This window comes from Stenella coeruleoalba, assembly GCF_951394435.1.
Source record: "Stenella coeruleoalba genome assembly, chromosome: 1".
NCBI classification, from domain to species: domain Eukaryota; kingdom Metazoa; phylum Chordata; class Mammalia; order Artiodactyla; family Delphinidae; genus Stenella; species Stenella coeruleoalba.
This window is the reverse complement of record NC_137169.1, coordinates 104,487,708-104,506,342: the sequence shown is the minus strand read 5'-3', so window position 1 is coordinate 104,506,342 and position 18,635 is coordinate 104,487,708. Positions and strand designations below refer to the sequence as shown.

The window sequence follows — 18,635 nt, the reverse complement described above, 5'->3', positions numbered from 1 at the left end:
CATACTGGATGATATGGGGAGATGAAAGAAGCTAAAACCATGGCTCCTATCTTTAGGGAAATGATAATTTTCCAAGGAAGAGAGAAGACGCATATACCCTTAACTCTGACATGACATGAGAGAATGTCCGTAAAATCAATAACAAAGTGCAAATAATAGCTTGTAGAATTTAAAGACAGATGAACTCGTGCTGAAAATTTGAAGCAGGAGGGAACAACTGTCACATGGCAGAGGTTCTGAGACCTTTTAGTGGAGTGATGTCTGCTGGTACTGGAACCAATTCATTCAGTATTTATCCAATTAAAGCAAACATATTGCACTCGCCACCTATGATTGGGATATTTGCTACATGGTTTCATGTGATGTGATGCTATCCGATCACTTAGTCCTTCCAGCCATGGGAAAGTACACTGATTTCCAGTTTCCCATACATCCCACCTCTAAACTGTGCTCTTCCTGTAACGCTTTTATCCTGTAATTTTGTTTGCATGAGAGCTGGAAAAGATGTAGGGACCTTAGAGACAACGCTGGAGTAATGTTTCCCCTTCTCATTTCAGATCATTCTTCACTCTATGCACAAATACCAGCCTCGGGTTCACGTGATTCGCAAGGATTTCAGCAGCGACCTTTCACCCACCAAAGCCGTTCCTGTTGGGGATGGAGTGAAAACATTCAACTTTCCTGAGACCGTGTTTACCACAGTCACAGCCTATCAGAACCAGCAGGTAAGAGGCTGCCTTGGAGAGTCTCCTGCTGCAGCCGCTTTTAAAGGAGTTTACTCATCCTTTTGTAAGAAGTGCTTAGTCCTTCTGCATGGCACTGAAATGCTGGAATGAGAGACACCAGGCTGGCGGCGCACACGCGGCACTGGTGATGACAAGGGGGTAATGCCTAGTAGCAGCTGTCAGAGTCTAGATTTAGATCAGAGGCAAGATCTTTGACCAGGAGGACCAAACCTCCTAAGTCATTTTCATGTCTCTCTGTACTTGTACCCATGTTTCATGATCTCTACTACATCCTGGCAAATGTTCCTCATCACTTGAAATTCCTGAGGTTTGATTCATTCCTTCCCTCTTATCCTCTCCGTGGAGCCGTCCATCAGGCTACATCAAAGTCATCAAGCCTCTCAAACTCTATGTCAGACCCACTGCTTCCATTTACACTTTCAGACTAAATTGGCCTCCATGTGCTCACCAGCCACACCCTAAGATGTGTATGTTTTTATGTTAGTAATATATTCATTCATTCCATTAATGTTTATTGAGAATTTACGATATTCTAAGCTTAGCAGATTAAGGCATTTCTCCCTAAGAAAAGAAGAGTTTTAGTGGAGTGAAAGACACATAAATACATAATGATAATACAGTGGAATAACTTAACAACAGAGATATGGACAGTTTTTTGTTTGTTTTGTTGTTTTGGTTTGGGGAATGAGGGAAGTTTTTGTGGAAGAACTGATGCTTTTTCTGACATTGAGACACTACTTAGACAGTGAGTGGGTGAGGGGAAGAGAGAGGCCAAGTCTGGAATTACTGTGGGCATTTCTAAACAATGTTCTTTTTCTGAGGAGGGTGACTGGTTGGATTCACAAGTGATCTCACTTTATGCAGTTCTCTGAAAGTTGTATGTGAATCTCATTTTCGTAAGTTAGATTGTATTTCAGATTTTGGTAAATTGTCTAATTCGTAGGATCCTGCAGTGAATTCTTTTCTAAAACAGAGTTTTTGCTTGTTTATTTAGTTTGAAAGTCTGCTTACTTTTATTTTGGGCCTGCTTGGAGCAAAATGGACGTATACTATCGTACTTAATACCTTTTATAATGGATACTGTGCTCTGACAAAGAAAGCAATGAGGAAAAACATTGATTCAGTAAATATTTATCAAGGGCTTAGTATGTAACAGGCAGATGAAGGTGAGTGATACAATCTTTAGTTCATATACAGTAGAAAGAATTTTTCTATCTTTCATGGCACGTCCTGATAAAATTCCTTAGATGCTTTTTACCTTCAGCGGAATTTGATATACAACAACCCTTTAGTCCAATAAATGTTAAGTGCTCTACGGTTGCTGGGCTTTCTCAGCAGCTGTAAAGTGTTCCCAACTTTGGACTTTCCTTTTAGATGCCGCATTTGATCTAAAGTAGAAGAAGAGCTTTAGTTTGCCATGGACGCTATTTTAAAATTATTAAGCTCTCTCGAACTCTTCAGATAGTAAAATTGCAGAGACCGTGGAGAGTCCTTACAGAAAACTTTAATAATCAAGATGTCTTAAGCTCTGATGCTAGACAGAGCAGCAATATAGACATGGCTTTTGAGCAACTGGAACTCTGGGATTAACTGTGTTACAGGAAAGGGAGAATAAAAGTCTAAGTTCTTCGGAAAATTGTTTGGATTTTTTCCAAAACTACCCCAGCCGCCATTTTTATCATTACTTTCTCATGAAGACAGACAGATGTGGCAATAAATATGACTCTAGAACGTAGTTGGTAGAGCAAACTAGAACACTGATAAATGACCATTCTACTGCCTCACTGAGATCGGTTCTAGAGGCCAAGAAGGGTCAGTATAACCCAAGCTAAAACTAAAAACCTACAGCTCACTGTGAAGACCAAACATGGGTACCTGAAATCCCTTTCACTTCCTCTGCATTATTTCACAGTGTTCCTGCACCTGAGTACATTCTATTCATATAAATATTTTGTCTATATTTGGACTTGAGTGGGGCAGTGGTGGTTTGGTGGGGGTAGGATGCCATGACTAAGATCATGGGACTTGGTAGTAGGCATATCTAGTTTGGTTTCTGGCCTTTTCACTGGTGAATAGTGTGACCTTGAGCAAGTTTCTTAACCCCTTTCAACTTGTGTTTCCTGGTCTGAAAATGTCCTGGCCTCATAGAATTATAAGGACTAGACGAGGGAACCTGCATTAAGTCACTGACACAAACCTGGCATCAAATTGTCAGTAGTCAGCCTACATTGCTAAATACCCACACCTGCACAGGCATGAAGGCTAGTGGGGAATAGAGGCAATTTTAAAGAATAAAGTGCTCATTAAGAAGAAAGTAGATTCTTGGGAATTGGAGGAGCTACGTGGGCTCTCGAAGGTATTATATTCAATAGGTAACTACCTTGATCTCTCGTGAATTCATGATGTGCTGACATTCAAAATAGATGAGTCATTCTCAATTCTGCCCATTTTAAAATCTAGATAACAGCTTTTGCCTGTTTAACAAGCCTCCAGTCCCTGGGTAAATCAAGTGTGATTGTTTAACATTCCCTTTAGCTGCGTAGATATGATTTAATAGGATACAGTGCCTTCTAATAAAGCAAACTAACCTCAGGTCTCTCCCCCAGGAATCTTGAGGTCTGCATCCTGTAAGTCAGATCTGTTACCCAACAATAATTTTCAGACTTGTCATGAAGAGGCTGGGTAACATAAACTGTTCTCTTTTGTGAGCTATATTCAGTGATTACTGTGTTTTTATTTCCTTCAACCTTCTAGATTGAGAACAAATAATATTTTAAAGCAAAGTTGTTTACTTCATTTTTTTTTTAAAGGGAAGGGTTAGGAACTCTATGAGAAAGGAAAGAGAGAAGAGTCAGCGATAGATCCTCATTGCTCTCAGGGACTTGTTCGGAGGAGCACAAGTCAGGAAGGACAATGGAGGGAACGGAACTGAAATGAACTGTTGCCTAGCCTTCCTAAGGAAAGGCAGTGTCCTGTTCCACAGATAGCAATGGGTTAGGCATTTGGAGACCTGGGTTTTGGTCCTAAATTCTCCACTAGCTACCTGTGTCACTCTGAGCAAGCTATTTTCTCTTTCTGGGCTTCAGTTTGTTACTAAAATCTCATTTATTTTATGGAATAATGATGGCAGGAGATAATAGAGAGCTGTTAATTCTCTTTATCTGGTAGAATAAAAAATTGTAATGCCATTGTTGATCCTTCACATGTTGGAAGGGGAGGGGAGTAGAATTGGTCTATGACATTTTGAAGCCCACAAACCACTAATGAGGAGGAAGGACCCTTCCATTTCCATAATTCTAAGATATTTATAGTCTATGCATAGTACTGACTACATGCTTGGAAAATGACTGAATAATTAGCCAGCATACCTCTACTACCAGTTTCCTTATGTATCCATGGTTCTGCTTCCTTGGATATAAGTAGGAGTGAAGTGTGAAGAAAGAGTTTCTATTTTCATGAAATAGATTATACTTTTCTTTCCCCCCTTCCCATTCCTTCTCACCCTTGCTGATTGATGCATAGACTCCCAGGGCCACTAGCATACTGAAGTTATTATTACTATTATTTGCTCTTGGAGTGCCAACTTGGCAGGCTTATCGCAGAGAGGAAAGTACACCATGCCCAGACTCTCATCATGGAGAACGAGGTGGTAGAAGTGGGAATAAAGGTGATCCTACACTTAATGCTTTTCCTTGGAAGAAGGGGATGCCAATATGTCCTCATGGAATTAGCAGGAAATTTCCATTGCAGAGTCTTTGTCTTTTCTAAGGGAAAAAGACTGCTGAACCTTGATTTGTTTTTCTTTTTTCCAAACAGGAAACTAGATTTCAAAATGACACAGCCATGTTCTCCTCAGGTAATACAGTCTTATTTCTTGATGAGAATTGGCTACATGAACTACATAGGAAGTCTGAAACCACAGCCAGGGTTGTATAAGCAAATTCAATAGGATTTCTGAGCCACTCATTAGATCCTGAACTATTGAGCCAGTTTTGCTCTAACTTTCCAATCAAATTAGTGCAGAATTTTTTTTTTATGTTGGCTTAAAATTTTTTTTTATCCTGATGGAATGCTTTTCAAGCAATATGGTAAAAAAAAAATAAGAGTGTTAATAAGGGAAGTCTCTTTGAGCCTTGGTCCTGTAAAATTATACTGAGAATATTCAGGTTTCATTTTCTTTGTAGGTTGTGCTATTTCTGTCTGCACTGTGCATGGTGAGGTATACCTCATTTATTAACTGCCTCTATGTTACTAGGCAAAATAGTGAGGGAAAATGATTGAAATGAATGGTGGCAAGCCAGTAATTACCCCCTTATATCCCATAGTCTTCAATAACTCAGACTATACACATCAGTATAAGGTTATGGAAAAAAAATCAGGGAAGAAAAATGCTTCCACAACCTCTGTATTTTCCATGTTGCCTCATTATCATCAGACCAAGTTTGAGCATGACTGCTGTGGCATAGCTTTAGCTACAATGGAAGTTACCAATAGACCTTGTTCTGACTGGAAAGACATTCAAGACTTTTGTCTGTAATGCCTACAGTGAAAGCAAATGGGATTGGGGGAGTTGTTTGATTTGTATCCTCTAAGGCTTGTGATGGCTTTGGGACTGGTGATTTCTGTTTCCCGCATCCTCATTCATTCATCTACTCCCTCACTCCATGCATTCACTGAACAAATATTCATTGAGCATGAATAGCATGTCATATTCGGTTCTGTTTCATAAAATGGTATATCAAATAGACAGGGCTCCTAGTTGTAGTCTAGGGGGAGAGACACATAGTAAATATGTAAACAACAAAATAAATGTATAATTACCAACTGGGTGAAGAGTAAAGATGGAATTAAAGAGGGTGTAGTTAAAGAGAGTGGCAGAAATATCCTATTTTGGAGGGATGATCAAGGAAGATGCCTCTCAGGAGATAACATTTAGATTCAGACTTAGAATGAGGAGTCAGCTATATGAAGAGTACAGAAGAGAGCATTTCAGTCTGGAGGTAGAGTGCACGTGAGGAATCTGAGCAGGAAAAGAACTTGGCACATGCCAGCACTGAGAGCAGCTCAGGTTGCCTGGAGCCTGGGGACCAGAGTCAGGGGAGGGTGGGTGGGGATGGAGAGATAGGCAGGGGTCAGGGCATGCTGGCCCCGCAAGGCCAGGCAAGGAGTTTGGATTGAATTCTGAGCATAGTGGTAGGCACTGAAGGAATGACATCGTCCAACTATGGTGCGTTAACCAAGATCGCTTTGGTTGCTGAATGAAGAGATTGGACAGGGAAAAGAGTGGAAGAAGGGAGATCAGCTTGAAGAGTAGTATTTAGAGTAGTTTAGTCAAAATACGCCACTGACCTGGTCTAAGGTGACGAGGTGGAGATCGACCGCCATATTTGAGCCTAGTTGATAAATATAATTGAGGGGAGGGTTGAAAATTAACTATTCAAATGAGCCTCGCCTCCTCCTCCAGACGGCCTCTAGATGTACGGTGCATGGGCAGGGGTGGAGGCAGTGAGGTTTCTGAGCCCTCACTGTGGTTGCTTGTGGACCCCTGTGCTGTTCTCTGGGCCTCACTGGCCTCTGCTGTGGTGGGGTCAGGTCTGGGCTGGTCCTGGGGTTCCTTGTGTTGATTTGTTTTACTGGCAGGAGACTGCTGACCTTGTGCTTTTGTGTTCTTGCCTCAGTTGGACCTCCTGGGCCTCCCTGAATGACTCAGCCTCACCTCAGTTCTCATCCAGGGCCTCTGTTTGACTCCTGTCTGGACTGTAGCACCTCTATGTCGGGGTCGCCCTGCCTTCCCTGTCATGGCATGTGAGGACCTCTGAGTCCCTGACCCACTGCCGAAGGGCCATGGAAGGCTTGGGGATCCTAACTCAGGCCTCTTCCTACAGCACTTATACTGGTGCAGCCACCCCCATGTGTGTATGGAGGTGACCCTGCCCGTGTTCCTCTGAGTCTCCCCCACCGCCCTTGGATTTTGGTTTGAGTAGAAAGCTAAGGCACATGTAAGTCTAACTGATTGCTTCTCTTCTGTCTCTCTCCTCTCTTCTCATGTTCCACTGGAGTGGAAGGGGAGGATTTTTACTTCTTTTTCTACCTGATGAGAATTCACCTTATGCAACATCCTTGTCTCCTGTAGGACAGCAAGCTGTCATTTGCATCCCTTTCTATACTGAGTCTACCAGGAGTTTCTTGATATGGAAACCATGGGACTATTAGAAACTAAGGATTATTGAGGTCGTGAATACATTGATTTATTCCTCCAAAATACTCTCATTGTTACCCTTGCTATTTGTAGATATAGCCTAAGTTGTCAGCACAAGCATTAACTGGGATCACAATTTGGTTTGGATAGCTAGAATTGCTCTCTTCTACCTATAAGGTATCTAAATGTCTGCAGGGTAGTAAAGGCTTTTCATGATGTGGCCTCAGGCCAGCATCTCAGCTTTCTTTCTCACTGCTTCTCTTCCTGTACCCTGTGCTCTGGTCAAATTGGAATCTTCAGTGTTTCTCAAAAATGCTTCATTCCTTCCCACTTCAATTCTATGGCTTACATAGGACCTTTTTTCTGAAATGCTTCCCTTGTTCCTTTCTCCCCTTTTTGCAGTTTTCATGAAAATCCTATGCATCCTTCCCAGCTTAGCTCACGTGCTTCCACTAAAGTGAAACCCCAGAACCTTTCAGCTCGGAGCAATTACTGCTTCCTCTAAGCTCTTGGGGCACTTTACCTTTATTGCAAACCTTATCACTTTCTGTTTTACATTGTAGTTATTAATATGTATGTCTTCTTTTTTCTCCTCAATTATAAATTTCTTGGGGGGGATGATATACAGCTGTATACTGACTGTCTGCCACGCTCTCACCTGTGCTACCTGTCACATTGCTTTGCACACAAAAGGCACTTGATAATAAATGAATAACGAGTAGCACGATCACACTCTTCATAAAGCGGTCCAAATCCCACAATAAAAACTTTGAAACAAGTAGAGAGGTGTTGTGTTTCCTAACATTTGGTGTCATTTGTCTATTAAATCTCCATGCAGACTCCTTGGCCTGTGATACAGGGAGCTCTGGGGAGCTGGTTTTCAACCATTTCTCCCAGGACCGTGAAATAGAAGGTCGTTATATTTACAGGGGTCTGTGCCCCCAAAACATAGCAGCACAATCATATATCAGAAACCCCTATCATAAAGGAGTCAGACAGGATAAGCCAACTTGAAGGAGAAAATAAAATATTATAACCCCAACTTGAAAAGAAAATATGGTGTGTGGTTTATTGCTGGGGATTATGGAGGAAGAAAGAACTGATTTTAAGTCAACAACAGAAAAGCAGTGACAATCTTTAAACTCAATACAATATTCACAGGGCAGACGCTAGACCTTAGAAAGCCAACGCTTCAGGCTCCTGCTCTGGTCTATAAAATAGATGTAAAATTGCTTTTGCTTCATTATGAGTACTGCATTATTAGTGTGCCACTCTAGAGGCAAAGGACGTTTAGGGGGAAAAAAAACTTTGGTACTTTCAAGTCAGACTCTGTCAGAATCTCACATTGCGTTTTAAAGACCTTTAGAATGTGGCTTTAGGAAATTCCACTCTGACGAAGTGAGACAGAAGAGGGACTTGGAAAGATTTGCAACCCAAGAAACAACTTCAGCCATCCTAGTGATAAATTCTACAGTGATCAGAAATGGGAAGATGGTCTTGAAAATGAGATCCCCTTCTTTTCAGAATTACCTTCTACTGAGAGGGACTTTCCTCCTTTCCTGAGCTCCTTAACCCCCACCTCTAAGTCTCTATCGCTTGGATGTAGCGAGTCATTAACATCAGGTTCAGACAGAAGGTATCCAAATGCCTTCCATGACAAAGGCTAAAGGCGGAAACACAATAGCGCAGATGGAATTCGTTGGTCAGGCCATTCTAGTCTGGAGGCGAGAGGGTAATATATACGGTTGCAGAGTGGGAGGGGACTAAGATAGGATGCAATAGAGAGGGACTCTTGCACGGAGTGGAGGTCGAACCAGATGTCTACTAAGGACCCATCCAACCCAGGTCATACAACTGTTTGCGCTGGATTTGCTTAGCCTTATGAAGCTGCTTCTTTGTTTCTTCTGATTGGCTTGTGGGACTTGGAGACTGGGTGAGGTGCACTGTGTCCTGCCCCATCCCATCCCACATCTGTAGATTTTTCTTTGGATGCAACCTTGACAAAAGTCCAGCTACTATTTTGTGTCTTTTACAAGAGCATTTTAGGTCATCAAATGAACAACCCCTAGCGGCAAGAAAGGCACAACTTAAGTGAAATGGGAAATGCAGTCAACTATTTGGTTTTTTCAGGCTGAGGCATGTTGTCTGGTGACCTGATTGCACTGATTGGATTGACTGAACCCATTCATTCGTTCTTCACTCACTTGCTCACTCATTCATTTACTCATTCATTCAACAAGCATGTTTCAACTGTCTCCTGTGTGTCATGCACTATGGATCTGACCACTGTCCCATTTTCCATTTTGATACCTTTGTTTGTCTGGGCAAGTGATTTGTCACCATTTTTGGGGCAAGGATGGTGAGCAGAAGAGAGCTTACAGAGCCGCATACTGGGAAAACCTTGGTTTTTAGGGAGATGTGGGTCAGATGGGTCAGACGTCTGTGTGCCAGGACCAAGTCCTGTATCAACTTCAATCTAAATCTCACACTAAGAGGAAACGAAATAAAAACAACAGCTGTTGTTAACAGAGTGATTTTTATTAACGTTCTAGGAGCAACCAAAAAAGAAGTCAGTTAATATAAATACAATTCATGCTTTTTTTGTTTGTTTCCAGATCACCAGATTAAAAATCGACAGAAACCCTTTTGCTAAAGGATTCAGAGATTCTGGAAGAAACAGGTGAGCAAACTGGGCAAGAGACTCACTGACCTTTCTTTTCTATATGACATTCTTTTCTCCAAGCCCCATTGGTGGCTTCTGGCTCTGGTTTTTTGGAGAACGTTTGCATGCTAGGCAACTGTGCTGCCGCAGGCAAAGAGAAATGGGTAGTTGATCCAAGAATCAAAAAGCTGCTGCCCCCCAAAGGTTGAACTCTCCAAATTCTTTGTTAACACACTGTAAATCATCAGATTGAATCCCTCATGGTGTTTTTCTCCCTGCATCGTACTTGGTAATTTAGTCACTTAAAACAAATTTGACAGTGATTTATTGTCATTAAAAGATTGCAACTTTTTCTGATAAGTGTCTATAGGTGGCTACAGCAACTATAGTAATATCTCCTTTATTTTTCATTATCAGGAAAAAAGGAATTGTGGACAAATAAAATTTTTCAGAAAAGTATTCCCTGTAAGAGCTAAAACTTCGTTTAAAAATTGACCATTTTTCTCCTAGGAAATGTTTCCAAACTCTACTAGATGTTTTCTGCTTTAGTAAAGAGAGTTTATAGAACGCTCTTTCTTGATGACCCAGCATCATCATTATGATTAGGTGGTTATACTGTGGAACTCTTAGGAATTGGTGACGTTTGTAGGACTATTTGTTCCTGTTGTAAAGAGCCTTAGGGACTGTGGTATTTTTCTGGTTAACTCTGCTTCTGTCTAAATCCTTCCTGTCTCATTCTTCGTATATAAAATTAAAATCTCTTATTCACAGAGAGTTAGGAGAGAGCTGAAATTGGCAGGGAAAGCAGATACATTGAAGATTATTCAATCAGAAAATTTCATTTCATATGAACTATACTGAAACAGCAAATATGACACATGTGTCCTGTAAGTGTGTAGACCTTGCAATAACTATTTACTTTAATGTTCAGACATTTTCCTAATTTGGGGGCCTTTTTTTTACATCTGAATGACACAGTTTGTCAGGATTTATCTTTGCTATTTTCTCTTCAAGAGTTTTCAGATAAACTATCTAATATTATATTTAGAATCACCTCGTGAACTGTGTAGCACATTATATTAGAACCTAGTTTACGCTAAAAATCAGATGTGTGTAGTGATCATTTTCTTTACAAAATGAACATGAAAGCACTTTTTATGAAACTTTTATCATATTTAAAATACACTTAGATTTCTTTAAAATTTTATTTTCCTCAGAATTTTTTAAGGTCACGTCTATTAAGTAAAATTCACTTGAACTTCTGGTTTGAAGATGACAAAATTGAGTAATATTTTCTAGGTCAAGCAACTGGTTAGTTGTATAGCCTCAGGCATATGGACTCCAGGCTGAATGCTTTCCAGTTAATGACTCTTTGTTTAAAATAAGAGGCCTTTGTTTTCAAAATTTAGCCAATGAAGAAGCCAATACTTATTCCTTCCATTTCAGATAGACAGTCCTCTTCCTCCCAATTAGTTTCTATTCCATGTCCAGGTCACAAAACATGCCTGTGAGCCATTTCCTGTTGCCTCCTTTTCAGGGCTCTGCCTTCTGGGCTTATTGAGGAACTTGTTAGTGATAAGGAACTCAAATAGAAGCTGGTCTTTCATAAAGAAGCCTCTAGGGTGTTTAAGATCTTTAGCTTGGGGTCCACGCATGCATTTCAGGAGTTCTGTGAGTTCCCAGATATTGAAAGGAAACGTGTGTGTGGATGAGCCGTGTGCATTTTTCTGGGGAGAGGTTTACAGCTTTCTTCAAATTTTCAAAAATGTCTATGACCAAAAGTTAAGAATTTCCACTCTAGACATCACCATCTGTCTCCAGAGACCAACCCTACTGACTTTAGTTATCCAACTACTTTCTTTTTCTTTCCTTCTGCATCTCCAGTGGCATTTAGTATTTGTTTATTTTATTCTTGGCACTCCAAAGACTGCTTTCTTTTTGTCTCTTTTTTCTTTGCTTTGTCATCCCATTGGATTCCTTGTTTTTCAGAGGCATGACTTAGAACAGAAAATTGGAATAGAGTGGCTGTATTGACCAGCATTAGAGCTTGAGCTGGGAATTGGAGCCACGCTTTAATCTTGAGATTAAGACCTTGTGTCTTGAAGCATTTGTCTCTGGTTAGGAAATTGTGATGACAGCTCAGTTAAAGTCCCAAGGTTCTTCTGTCCTCTCACTAGGCTAGAAAGGACCTTGACACATCATTTGGCCCTGGCCTGTGTCTGCCTTAAGGCTGGTGAATATCTTACTGCTCAGGACAGACAGTTACTTGCCTGTCCTGCCTGGTGGGCTGCTCTTCTCTGTAAGAACTCCAGGAAAGCAAAACTATGCATCTTCATTAGCCCATGTCAGTGCCTTATTTATTTATTTCTGATCGCATGGAAATTCTTCATTATGTCCTATTAAATCTGCAGGCTGTTTTAAGTAATATCAGTAATTATAGAAGTTATTTGTGATTGAACACTTACTGTGTTCCAGACGTTTTACTTACTTTCTTTCTAATCTTTAAAGCAACCTGTATTTTACAAATGAGGAAACAGGCTCCGAGAGTTTAAGCAGCTTTCCTAGTGTCACACAGTAAATTGAAGAAGGGATGAAAACCCAAGTCCATCTGATGTCAAAGTCTGTGCACTTTGTGCTTTATCATGCTAACAGTTTAAACTTGACTTATTTTATCTTCAACAGATATCGAGAATAGAGCTCTTTCTCTAACCCCCCTTCATCCACTTAAAGATCCTACTCAAGTAGCCAGAACCTTCTCTTTTCCACTTAAATCAACCTATATTCTCTGTGTGTGTAGACTCTTCCCCATGACTGTGTCATTTACTTCCTATATCCCAAAAAAGGGTTCCATAGTCAAGGACAGGAAGTCAGGCTGAACGTCCCTAGCAGGTGAAACTGAAGTCACCTGTGTCATGAAGGGACAAGGATGAATTAGGGAAGGTAGAAGCCATTTTCATCCTCCAGCGCTCTGGGAAGCTAGACTAAAATCAACTTGTTGGGACAAGTATTGAAGCCCTTATATTTTCTCTTTAAAAAGCTCAAAATTACCTGATAATCACACTTTAACTCTCACTAGCTGCCTGAAGGATGACGGCAAGAATTATTAATGCCATTTTGCAGATGCGAAAATTGATGGCTGAGGATATAGAGGATTATTTATAAATCTTTGGGAAGAGGTGGCCTGTGCCAAAACCAGAATCCAGTTAGTTCACCACCTTCCCAGCAGTGCCCACCAGTGCCCACCAGTGCCCCGCTTGTGGCCCTGCTTGTGCTAACACAGTGATTCTCATCAATCTGTGATTTTTCCCCATGCATTTTAGACATCAAATGACTCGTACAGACGAGCATGGTTTGATGAGTTGCATAGAAATGTACCCCAAACATACGGATTACATTTCCTTGAAAAACACATGAGCTTAAAAATTAGGGGGGAAAGTGCTTGGCCAATATTTTTTGGTTTTGTAGAACACAAAACATTTGTGGAATACTTTGGAGTTACAGAAATTGCCAAACCTCAAACCAAAACACGTTCAGGTTTGTCGATCTCAATCCATGCCAGTGCGATCCCGAGGCTCCAGAAGGGAGTGTGAGAGGAAAGCTGGGGAGGACACAGCCGCCCACGGCACTCTCATGAGTCTCTCTCATCCTGCACGCCTCTCACTGCAGTGCAATCAGAAGCTGGCTGGGTTCACAACAGTGCTCTCTGAGCGTCCAGAAGAACTTGAGACAGCTGTGGCCAGGACACTTAGTCCCCATTCTTATTTGAATGAAAAGAGATATCCATGAGAAGTATTCCTGGCTTCTAGCCCCATCACTTTCTCCTTCCCCTCAGTGGGAACCAAGGTGACTGATGTGACTGCTGAGTCTGGAACTCTTTAGGACCCGCTTGTCTGCAGAAAGTGTACCATCTGGGCTCTTCCCACTGTGTGGTAAGCCCAGCAGAGGAGGCCTGCAGCTCTGGGAAGTCAGCTTATTTCAGGGAGTTCTAGCTCACTCCTTCAGCCTTCACACCTATGTTATAGTCTCCAGACACTTTTTATCAATAATAAAACTGGTATTTTGGTCTCTACTACATCGGTCTCCTAGGTCTTTCTTGGAAATTTATTCTGAGTTCAAATGAGGACAAGGGATGATATCCATTGGGCCATGCAGAACCCCAACAGGAGTCCTAGTGACTTCACTGTGTCAGCTCTGTGATATCACCGTCATCGGAGCCCATCATAGTTCCTCCTGATTCTTTAAGAAATGTCATTCTCACGCTGCAGTGTGAGAAGGTCACCACCCTTCAGCCTTTACTTACGGACCTGCTACTTTTCATTCCCATGTAATTGTGTCCCTCATTAGAAGTCTCCACCAAAGTGTGTGTGTGTGTGTGTGTGTGTGTGTGTGTGTGTGTGTGTGTGTGTGTGTTCATGTTATGGAGAAGAGTAGTAGACATATGGTTCTTTTGGAGTGGAAACACTGACAGATTTTGCTTCCAGGCATTGTCTCTGCAATGGGAGGGAAATTGTTTATGTCTAAATTGTTCTTCCTTCTAGACTTCTCAGAAATTATGTGGCCCAAATATAGCTTTGGGTGAAAGGGTCAATATATATTTACCTTTAACAGGCCTAGCCCCATGGTGCGATATCCAGCATTACCTGTGGGAGATTCCTCCTATAAGGAGGAGACAGTAACACCTTCTTGTTCCTGGGGGAAAATAGATTCCCTCGGCCTGACAATAAGTTTTGTCATGTGGTCTGTGTTCCTGGGTTCTGTCTGGCCCCTGCTAGAATGAAGACCTTTGAAGAAAGAACTCTACCTTTTTCAGCTTCCTGTTCTTAGATTTCTTTTCCTGTAGTGCCAGGTATATAAAGTAAAATAATAATCATTCATTTAGTTACAAAACATTGAACAGAGTTGACGAGCGGCAGAGAAGTTAAAAACCAGGACCTCGGGAGTGAGAAAGCCTTACCCCAACTAAGGGTGAGTCAGGTAGAGAAAGAGTGGGGAGCTAGTTTTAGATACTAACCGAGAAAGGAAGAAAGAGTGAATCTATAAATAGTCTTTGTTTGAAAGATTAAGGGCAATTTTGATTCAAATCTGAGATGGACTGCTGCTGGAAGACACTGATTTAGCTTAACTGTAGATTAGACATGCACACCCTTCGGGCCATCTGAGCTGGCTCTGCACAGTGGGTGCATGTCTGTGCTGCCTGGCTCCAAGGAGAAGGAAGACACCCAGCAAGTTCCAGAGGCATGAGCCTCAGGAAAGAAGGGCTCGCAGAGGATGAGCCCAAGCAGAGTGAGGTTTGGTTGAGAAAGGTCACTCAGTAGCAAACTGAGAGGTCAAATGACATCTTTGGTGATGGCCACCCCAATGGTTCAGTTCTTTACAAAGAGAAGACGAAGGGCGTGAGGCTGAAGAGAAGCAGTCGTCTCTGCACTGAGTCTCATGGTTGAGAAGCAGCCTCGGGATGTCTATCTGTCCACGTGCCTGGGGAGCCCACTGTGCTCAGCTAGAGGGAGAATTGCCACTGCAGAGACCTTGCACTTGAAAGCGGATAGACAGAGGAGCATAAGGAAAGACGACTCTGTGGGTCTCAGCCCACATCTAAAGTGAAAACTTTGTCCCTGTGGGCAGTGGCTGCCAAGATTTTACCGAAAGCCCGAGTAAGCTTGGGAACTTTTATATAATTCCCAGCGGCTTCCTCCGAAGCAAACACAGACATAAAGAGGGGAGGATTAAAGTTATGACCTGTCAAGTGGAGTGAAGGTTCTATGAACTTGTTTTAGAGGTGCCGTGGACTCTGTGACCCTGGGTTCTCCTCTGTCAGCAACCTTCATCCTGTCTTGACCTTGGGATTTACCTGTACTTCCAGCTTCCATTGTATCTAAAACAACTGCAAGGGGGATTGTCCCAGGTGACATGGTTTCCTCCAGATGCTCCTTACTGGCCTGGTGCTCCAGGAGCCACTGCTATGGCTGCATGACAGTTTCCCCCTTGGAGTGGCCCTTCTGTAGTCCAGGGAGTTGCTGCAGCTTTTTTGGAGGGTGTCTTTGTCTCTGTGGAGTTCTCCCCTGGAGGCTTGAACAAGGACACTCAAGTTCCACAAGGCAGGGACTGTCAGAAAGGGCCAGTGGCAGGCCCTGTATTATGGGGAGGTTGGTTTACATGGGAAAGTAGTTTTAATAGGTTGCCCCTCACTAAAAAAACAATAGGGCCTGCAGCTTGAAGTGTAGGAGGCACTGAGTCTGAGCTAATTCTCAGAGTGTTTCCAGCAAGCACTGCTGTTTGCTGGGAATGTGGCTGGTGACAGTCTTTCCAGTGCCTAGTGTCCCTTACATGTGTCGGGGGATGGTGACCTAAAAATGGAGCCATTCGGTGCCTCACAGGAATGGATGTATTTACTTGCTGGAAGAGGATGCTTAACGAGGCTAAGACTTAACCCAAAGGAAGGACTCTCTACTGGTTGTGGGGAAGGTATTTGGGAGTAAAGATTTGTTTGTGATGCCTCCTCTTAAGCAGCTGCTGTCCCAAGGCCATGTTCACAGAGTGAAGAGCCACCTCCTTGGCACGATGGGAACTCCCGTCAAGGTCCAGCCCCTCCTCACAACACCCAACAAAGACAAGTATGCAGACAGAAAGAGGACTGTGAGATGAGGAATTAGAGTGCTGAAAGTTAACAGGAGGGAAGAGGAAAAAAGATTAGCCCCAGGGCCAGATCATCCTTGCTTAGATCCAAAAGAAACAACTTTTCTCTGGGAGTCAAGGTACAGGGTGGGTCTCTAGTATAAATCTGTTGGTAGATTTCTCTAGTATAACTAAGTGTCTCAAATCTTGTCTACACCCTTATCTAGCTATTAAGCTGAACATACAAAATTTCCTTAGTTGTAGGTCAAAAATAGTAAGATATTAGCAATTTCGTATAGTTCAACCTTGTAAATTTATTTCTAGGCATCAAATCATACGCATACAAATAATAGTAAGAATCATTTCATTTAGTATCTGTGGTCCAAGTTTTCTATTTTTACCTCTAAGTTGATCGGTATCAGTAAAGCGTTTCCCATTTACTGACGGTAAAACTGAGTACAGTGAGGTATTAGCTTTTAGAATTTGCAAAGCCAGCCAGTGACAACATCCAGAGAATGAGGTCTCACTGCTCTGATAGGCATAGCTTGCCCTTGTCCACCTCCATTTCCCACTCACTCCTGAAGGCAAGCTTAGAGCCAAGGAGCTGACCACTCGCTTTCCTTCAACCAGCACAACTTTCCAACTATCTCTCTCACTTTCAATTTCTATATTTTCATTTGTTCTCCCTAGAGCCATTGGCTGTATTTTTCCAGCCAATCTCATCCTGCTCATTCCTGGCAGTCTCACTAGCCCCTGTAGACTGTGTATACTCTTGTTATCCCTGGCATGGGTGCTATTCGGCAGATCTATGGAAGTAATCAGTGCTGGACTCCCCTGCAGGCCTTGCCGCGTCTGCAGTTCAAGGTAGCTGGCTCCATACTGGACTCCGGCAGCAGCATCCTGCCAGACTCCTCCTATTCATCCAGGCATTAGTTGTTTTTCATGTCCCCTGGCTTACGGTCTTTCAACCAGTATTTAACATTTTTCTCTGCCTTGTTATTTGTTCTCCCTCCTCTGTCATGAATCTTTTCCACCATTGTCCTCTTGGCCATGTGGGTTTGCCAGAGAAAGTTGGCAGTTGTTTTATTATCTATGGCTCTTGCCCAGGGATGGTGTCATCTAACAGATAGACGTCTGTTTAATGGCTAACATATTGGAATCTGAAATATCTGCAAGATAATGAGGCCTAAAGAGGCTTGAGGGACACGTTTTTTTTGTTTTTAGAGGAGAGAATGAGAAATGAAATTAGGTAACGTAGAGGTCCTTCCACATTCAATCCAGAGCCAGGGGGCTGACACAGCTTTGAATCCCAGTGAAGGAAAAGTGTTTTCTCGTGTTACAGATCACAATCTGAGCAGATGGCGGGATTTCTTTTACTTGAGTTAGACCAATGGTCCTCACGCTTTCATTGTATTTTTCTCTCTTGTTTTGAAATATTTTGTCTTTAACCAATATGCATTTATTAAGTTACAATTAGGAGGGGATAATATCATTATCCCCATTTTACAGGTAGGGAGACTTTAGGCGTGAAAGGGTTATACAACTAGGCAACACTGCACTAGTAAGCGGCAGGGTTGCAGTTGGAACCCAGGCAGTCTGGCTCCTGACCTTGTACTCTTAACCACTATGCTAATCTGCCCCTTGTGTGATTTAGTATTACTGAGTTAAAGTGAGGCCATGCCAGTCAAATGCAAAGAAACTTAATGTTTTAGGCAGCCTGCTTTGTGTTATCAAGGATTTTTATCGTACTTCTTGAGGCAGCGAAAACTCCCTATGGACCACCGTCGCTACCTATTCAGACTCCAAGTGGGGACAGGGTTCCCAAGTTGGGAATCACTGGGCAAGGAACAATTTTAACTCAACTCCAGTCATCTGTCCATTGGACACGTGTTCGTCCAAACCATTGTAAAGCACATAGTGACATCCAGTTCATCAGGTAGATATATTTATTGTACATCTAAAGCCAAGTTTTGAATTGATGGCTCTTTTGCCAGTTTGCAGACCTCCACTGGGAGGTCTTTAAGAATATCTCTGGACAATAAAAACCCTGAGGAATCTAAAGATAGGAGCGAATTCCAGATCCAGTGAAGGAGAGGGATGTGTGGAAGGTTTGACCTAACCTCAGTGGACCAACGACAGTCTAAGGAAAAGGATTAGAAAGTTGACACATGGTGATTAGATTTGAAAGAACAGTATATTCTGGTTTTGTGTCTTTTCAAATGTTGGAACAGGAGGAGAAAGAAAAGGAGTTCAGGGGCATAGTATCGCCCATGGGATAAAATCCAAGCGCCTCACATGGAATAAATACCCATGGTGTCCGCCTGCCTCCCCCCACCCCTGGCCCCCATCTCATACCTGGAGCTCCTGTCACTCTGAACTATTTTCAGTTCCTAGAACATGGCTTCTCTTCCATACC

The 18,635-nt window shown here is 42.3% G+C and overlaps 1 protein-coding gene across 1 annotated transcript in view; it reads left to right on the top strand.

Moving 5' to 3' along the window:
• The window catches only part of TBX15 (T-box transcription factor 15), a 102,463-nt gene that overhangs the window by 68,256 nt on the left and 15,572 nt on the right, over positions 1 to 18,635 (top strand). Inside the window, exons 5-6 of the mRNA XM_079941426.1 lie at positions 558 to 725; positions 9,561 to 9,625. Of these exons, the coding sequence (XP_079797552.1) occupies positions 558 to 725; positions 9,561 to 9,625 (233 nt within the window). The remainder of the gene's footprint in view (positions 1 to 557; positions 726 to 9,560; positions 9,626 to 18,635) is intronic.